This window comes from Syngnathus floridae, chromosome 8 (assembly GCF_059516105.1).
Source record: "Syngnathus floridae isolate MCC-2025c chromosome 8, RoL_Sflo_1.0, whole genome shotgun sequence".
Taxonomy (NCBI): Eukaryota; Metazoa; Chordata; class Actinopteri; order Syngnathiformes; family Syngnathidae; genus Syngnathus; species Syngnathus floridae.
Window position 1 is genome coordinate 997,623 of NC_142420.1, and position 6,866 is coordinate 1,004,488.

At 46.3% G+C, this 6,866-nt stretch overlaps 1 protein-coding gene across 4 annotated transcripts; it reads right to left on the reverse strand.

Annotated features, from left to right (window-relative positions):
• Window positions 1–5: 5 nt before the first annotated feature.
• LOC148393794 (uncharacterized) lies at window positions 6–5,954 on the reverse strand. Of its 4 annotated transcripts, none has more exons than XM_088382206.1 (7): window positions 5,917–5,954; window positions 2,495–4,171; window positions 2,056–2,157; window positions 1,279–1,335; window positions 1,094–1,186; window positions 648–833; window positions 6–589 (listed from the first exon to the last, which is right to left on the reverse strand). In XM_088382206.1, the coding sequence occupies exons 2-7, from the start codon at window positions 4,034–4,036 to the stop codon at window positions 461–463; spliced, it is 2,109 nt and encodes a 702-aa protein (XP_088238332.1). In that variant the 5' UTR covers window positions 4,037–4,171; window positions 5,917–5,954; the 3' UTR covers window positions 6–460. The 4 variants fall into 4 exon arrangements, with proteins under 4 accessions (XP_088238332.1, XP_088238335.1, XP_088238334.1 ...); XM_088382209.1 differs by having other exon boundaries at window positions 2,495–4,401; window positions 5,917–5,947; XM_088382208.1 differs by having other exon boundaries at window positions 2,495–4,404; window positions 5,917–5,947.
• Window positions 5,955–6,866: the final 912 nt, after the last annotated feature.

Sequence of the window (6,866 nt, forward strand, 5' to 3'; positions counted from 1 at the left end):
GAGTCTGATTTATGCAAATCGTTGGTTTTAATTGTCACTTTCACGTGACAATCGTCAAAACACTAACAAGGACTGCAAAGTAACGTCGTCGTTCTGCCTGGGTTAAATCCCCATCTGCTGCTCTGATACTAACTATCTCAGGTAGTCTTTCGCTGTTTACTATATCCACAGGTTTGTCTACTTTATAAAAGGCCACGTTATTTTTAGAATGCAGTTCCACGATGAGCTTCACTGCAAATGGCGCTCAAAATCTGAGAAAGGTATCTTGCAGAACACGTCGAACACCACGACCTCTTTCAAATGTCACATCCCGCCATGGCTGGTCCACTTGGCCCTAACGTAGACGGTCCAACTTGTACTTTTGGGGTTCTCAGTCTAAAAGCCATTCCCACAGCCGATGTGGCCGATCGCGTCCACGGCTGAAAGCGCCAACCAACGCCGATGTGGCCGCCGATTGCGTTCATCCCAGAGAGCGCTGCTCCTTGAGGACGTCGTAAATGTCGTCCACGTTGCTGAGCCTTTCGAAGAAGGGGATCAGGTCCAGGAGCTCGCTATCCGACATGTCGTCGAACCAGGAGACCACGGGAACCTGAAGAATTCAAAAATAGTTTATAAGGCGTCTGGGCTATTTGCAAAGACGTGCGTACCGCGTTGTCCGGCTGGAAGGTGTACGAGGCCGGCGAGTTGTCGATGATGATGACTTTGTTGAGGTCCCTCCCTAAATGGCTCAAGTCTTTCACGTAATTGCCTTTGTGGAAGACGCACGCCTCCCTGAAGAGTCGGCTTCGGAAAGCTCCCCATTTGTCCAACGCGTCCGACACGGGATCCGCATACTGCTCAAAACAAAAGACATAAAGAAATGGTGCCTTTCGTTATTCTGGGGGTTGTGTTTCGCTCCGCACCAGTACCATCTACATCTTTCATGGCTCTAAAATCCGAGCCTGGTCGTTAAATGAAGCAGTTGGTGTTAATGATGTCTCGACAATAAAACGTCACAATGATATCCCCGTCATTCCAAGTATCGGATTTTAAAAGCGCCGGCGCCACGTTACACCTATACGGCATGACATTTGTGACTCTTCAGCTAACCAACCTTGGAGAGGCTCGCCGTGAATAAAACACATTCAAACATCTCTCCCATCCGCCGGAGGAATTCGTCCACGTGGGGTCTCTTTGAGACATAAACCTGAGGGGACGGACAAAAAAAAAAAGATGTTTTTTAGTCGTATCAAGCCAAACCAAATCATTGCTCGGGACTTCTGTGTTTGAAGAACTGACCTGGTGAATCGTTCCATCAATGTCCACCGGCGTGATGAAGTCAGCATGGTTCACTGGCTGTCAAAGAAAAACAAAGGTGACTATTAAAGATTGAAAACAGGGTGCCTAGAAAGTCAGACAAAGGAAGCAATGGAACAAGTCAGGATTGAAAACTTATCAATAAGTTCAGCCCACATTAGAAAGAAAATGTACCAGTCCCCAAATTTGCCCCGAATAGCTGCTTGAAACCAAAATGGCTGACTTCCTGTTTAATTTGAGGAATAGCTTTTTCAATTTGCGTGTCGATTGATGTGGGCTTAACTTCTTTGTCTCCAGGGGGTGCTAACGAGTGTGGTTGGGACTTCTAAAACACATAAACCTTTCAGATGACACCAAGAAGGTGACGTAAAGCCTCAAATTAGAACTCAAGGGATTTAAGTGTTGACAACGCACTTGCCTAACGTTTTTCATCTTTGCTGTATTGAATAACTCGCAGGCCGTTTTATGCTCACTTCAGACTTGAATGGTTTGACACCAAAGGCATCTGTGTTCTTTCCCTACGTCCGTGTTCGGCACATCAACGGCCTCGTTATATACGGCGTATGGATCTTATAGCGTCTGACTTGGGAGTCATCTCAGGACAGTCAGTAACCGCAGAGGGACCGACCGACCGCATGTCGCAAGGAATTCATTATGTAATTCCAAGCAACACAAACGATCTTGCTTTGAGAAGCCAGAACTTTTTTTGGGACAAACTCATAAACTCAATTGCAACTCAAACTCGATAAACTCACTCACCGTGAATGAGCTGTGCACTAAGGTTTCGTCCAAGTCAATGACCATGCAGATCTTGCCCGTATCGTCAGATTCCAATTGTGGGAGCAGCGCTTTTGTCCGTACCTGGGAAGAACAAAACAGTTGGCCATCTCGACAAAATGTTATCAAGTGTAAACACGGGGGACATATTTCTATATACGATATATCTATCTCTGGGAGCTCGCTATGCGTGTCGTTTTAATGATGGCTTTTGGATGCCGCTCCAGCTGGTGGTGTGTCAACTGAGCATATGTGCCACTCTATTTCAACAACATCCTGATTCTAAAAACAAAGTGATCCAACACATCAACTGCTTGCTCGAGTGAAGCGCTGTGACGGCCCATTAAAAGAGATACGCCGCAATCTAAGAACTTTTTGGATCAAAGATCTATCACCACTTTGCCTTAATTGTTTTTTTTACCTGTGCATCTGGTGGTATGCAGTACTCGCAGTCGCAAAGTTCATTGGGGTCCTCGTCGTAATCCTCATCCTCCGAGTCGTCGGTCCTTCTACTCTGCTTCTGCTCGGCGTCCCCTTCTTCAGTCTTGTCGTACTCTGAGACGACGCTGTGAATGATATCTGCTCGTGCGTCTCTTGAAATTTCAATGGAGCCACAATCTTCCTTTGAGTCCAAGCTTTCTCCTCTCGCATTTGGCTTCAATGATTTGTAATATTCCTGCACCAAGTCAAGAGTCTCTCGCTCATGCTCCATAAGCGAGCAATAGGAGTCCTCCGAAAAGGCCCAGATGTTGTCTTTCAGGTCTTTGTTTGCGTCTCTCAAAGTAGCATCAGATACGTTTGGAACATCTGATTCCGCAACATGACGTGTTTTCACATCAGAATCCTCACGGACGTGATCGAGTTCACGCTGCACCTCACGGTCTTCTGATTGAGCCTCTGATTCACTTCCCAAACTAGAAATGTCTTCACATGTTTTTTCTGAAGAGTGCAGTTGGTCACCATACAGGCAGTCATAAACGTCTCCTCCATCAAAGCAAGAAATGTAACGCAGCGATTGTGTTAAATTTGGCACACCGCAGTCAGCCCTATCAAATAAATCAAAGTAATCTTCGAGGGCAAAATTAGATGTTTCATTTTGAACCGGAACACTCTCCGAGACGTTGCAATGTTCGTCATCATCCTCAAATGATTCCCACTGGGTCGGCTCATCGCTCCAATCTTCTGGAGCTTCTCTTTCAGATTCGGATTCAGATGAAGTCAAGCTGTTTTCGGAGTATTCTGGGCAAGTCTTAAAGGACTTACTATCAGAAGAAGAGCCATCGTCTTCCACCAAGTAGATCTCGTCGGAGTAGTTTTGCTCCGATACCTGCCTTGTCTCATTTTGGGTCAAGCGATCTGTCACCGGGAGAAATCCCTCACTTTTGCTCAAGTCAACTATCCCAAGTGCTCTTGGATGCAAGCAGTGGATGCCTTCACCCAGCTCCTCATCACTACTTCTTTCCTGGCTGTCATCTGACAAATAGCCCCACTCATCATCGTCATCTGCGACCGTGCTTTCGTTTTGGACGTAACCGTCACTGAGTTCAGTATCGCAGTCCGATTCATCCGGTGACTCGACAGCATCGTCTTTCTCACCGTTCAACGTTTCTGGCTCCGACTCAAGGCAAGGTTCAGAGGCCCTAAACGTTCTCGCGTGGCTTCTATCTAATGTCTCTCTAAACCTCAAAGTCTTATCACGGATTGTGACGCATTCCACTATGCTGTCAGTTCCGGAATACCGGTCAGATCCGTCAGAGTCGCCATTGCAATCTGGAAAACCTTCACAGTTGTTACAACGTCCAGAATCGGCGATTTCCCGACCGGCGACACACCGTTCGGAAAGTTCTGCAAGGACATTACCGTCAAATGATGCACTTGCGTTGTCAACTTGGCTTTTCTCCGTAAGCAAGGCGTCGGTCAGTAGTGGACCTTCTTCACTCTGCTCTATTTCTTCCAAATACATGGCAAGAGCTTTTCTTTTTCCACTTCAGAGTCTGGCCGAGATTACGCAGAGTCAGAAGTCCGAGTGAAGCGTCGCGTCCATGAGGAGGGAATATTGTCAGCGATGGCAGGGAGGCGGAGTGAGACCACGGCTCCCCTGGGAAACAGGAGCAGCATGCAAGTCCACTTGACAGCTTGTCACAAGCAAAATCTCAGCACTGGACTCCACCCCCCCTTTCCCAGAGACATTTATTTTGGGGTCTTGGAATGAAGCGACTTTTGAAATATCCAATCGCTAAAAAAGGACAAACCGATCCATAAATCTGAAGGACATCTTGGTTGTTTGAAGGCCACATGCCCGGGAATCATCGTCCGCGTATCGTAAACCTGCTGAACGTTTCAAAAGTCACATTGCGACACAAACGCACTGAAAGCAAAATCAAAACATGAAACTTTGCATTGCACAATCACAACATCCTGTTCAGAATTGAATCTGTCTGCAGAATTCTTTCTTCAAACATTGAATCACAAAACACTTGAGACAAATATCATTATTTCACGGCACTTTCTTGTAAATACTGTACGTTGTGTTTTGCCGTCTGGGCTTCTTGATGTGTCTGGGCCGTATGGGGCTGAGCGCTTGTTTTACGCCTGCCATGTGAGCATGCGGCGCATCACTTTAGTGGTTGAGCCTCTGCCAGCAGGATCCCGCTGTTGTATGACATCTCCTGTATTCAGTGACATCTTCTATTTTTGACACACGCTAAAAAGGTTAGAAGCCGTTGCATAAGTTCAGCTCCACGTTTTAGCGGCAAAGAGTCAGCGAGTTGCTTTTCAATTCACTTTTGCGGGATAGCATATTTTTTCATAACCATAAAACATCTATGACATCATTTGGCCATCGCTGTTAATATAGAAACAGTTAAGTTAAATATAATAAGTGAATATGTCGTCCTTATCTTGCAGTCGGCGCAAACAAAGCAAACACTTTGAACATTTCCAAGGAAGAAAACTTTGCCTAATTAGACGTGCCAAGAAGTGAAGTCAGAGCTGTCGGCTCAAGTGTTAGCTCGCCGCCACTCACACGAAATGAAAACGTGATGCCAAAGCATTGCTCATGGCAGACACGACTTTGGTGCTCCTGCTGAGTTGGGATTTTTGCCACAGTGTACCAAAAATATCCATCGGTAAATTTGACCCGTCGTTGAACTGGTCAAAACATTTGAATAAATAGAAATAAAGTGAACATTTGAAAGTTGAAACAAACTGGAATATGTAAGAATGGAGGATGTTTGCAAAAACAAATGTTTTTTTTTTTTTCGAGTTTTAACTCTTAATCTAAAAAAAGAGAACATTGAAAGACAATTGTGACGATTCAAAAATCAATCATGATGAAAGGTTCAAAGTCATTACCACCTCGAATTTCATGCAACAGGTGTTAAGGAAATTTGTTTGAATACACTTTGACTTTGACCCAGTTTTATACACGTGGGACAGATCTGACCTGATTTTCGAGCCTTATTCCCAAAGGCTGCCAATGCTGAAAATGGACAGTCACGAGACGGCGGTCATTATAGCCCGGGGCCGGCATTCCTCGCCGCTCCAAAACGTTTGTGTGAGCAAAAGCGGGCAGGTGACACTTGTAGTGTAAAAAACATCACCATGCCCGCCGCCTTACCTCGTCTAATGTTTCACACACATGGCTGTGTTTAAAATAAACCTTCGAGCTGCCGAGTGCTAAACGATGAGACACACACACTCTGGATAGCCGCTCAGGGCTCGCACCCCGCTTGACACGACACACATTCGAGAAAGCGCTTTTTCCATTGCTAGTGCTGACATACACATGCAGGAAAACATTTTTTTTCCAGAAACCTTTCATATGGAACAGTCCGCGCCTACCTTATTTGCACCCAATTGCATCCATAGCTGTTTCTCTGTTCAAATGACCTCTGAGCGAAACAACACAGACTCAACAAAAGCAGGGAACTCTATATAAGACAGACCAGACAACAAGGCACACCTGGATAGGACACGAGTGGCCAAAGGGAGCTGATTGGGAGCAATTGCCAATTGGGACAGGTGGACAAACAATCTAACAAATCAACAAATCTACGACATTTTTACGCCAGTCACGGCAGAAAGGCTACCGGGCCACCATTCATTGGTAACCCCCAAACGATGTTGGCAACATTCTCAAGCGAGAAGACCTTTGCACAGCCCATCTGCTGATGTCGCATGTTAGGTCGGACAAATGGCCTCCAAACGGCATCAGGCAAAGGCCAGCGGTGAGCAAAGCGTGCTGCGAACTCGGCGTCACGCTATCAATCACCTGTGTGGCAGAATTGTTCAGCGGGCACATAATGCACGCCGCCTCGAGTCTTGGTGCCCATCCAAGAAGCGGCGGCACCGATAATGAGCTTACAGCGGTTTCCGAGAGGAGGCAACGACCTCACGCCGCATCGCCATGTTTTCAGCTGAAAGCAGGTCTTGTGTGGGAGGCCCCATGCCCAGGCATACCTCTGTTTCTATTAATATCCACACCTGGCACGAAACAGCCCCCCCCCATCCCCTGCTGATTTGCTGCTACTTTGATACCTGATACGCTGTTACAATCTGACAACCGGCTTCGCACCCCTTCAGCGCACATGGAATGGACCGGGTCACCTCGGCCAAATTGGACTCGGAGGAAGCCAGATGCTCTCCCCATCAATCTACTTTGGAATTGAAGTGGAATATAACAGCAGTGACACTCTCCCTGGATAATAGGAAAGTAGTTCTCTCTGTCAAGGCAATTTGGACTCTTTACAGCATGGAGATGTCTTGTGCATTTTTAGAAAACCAAAATACGA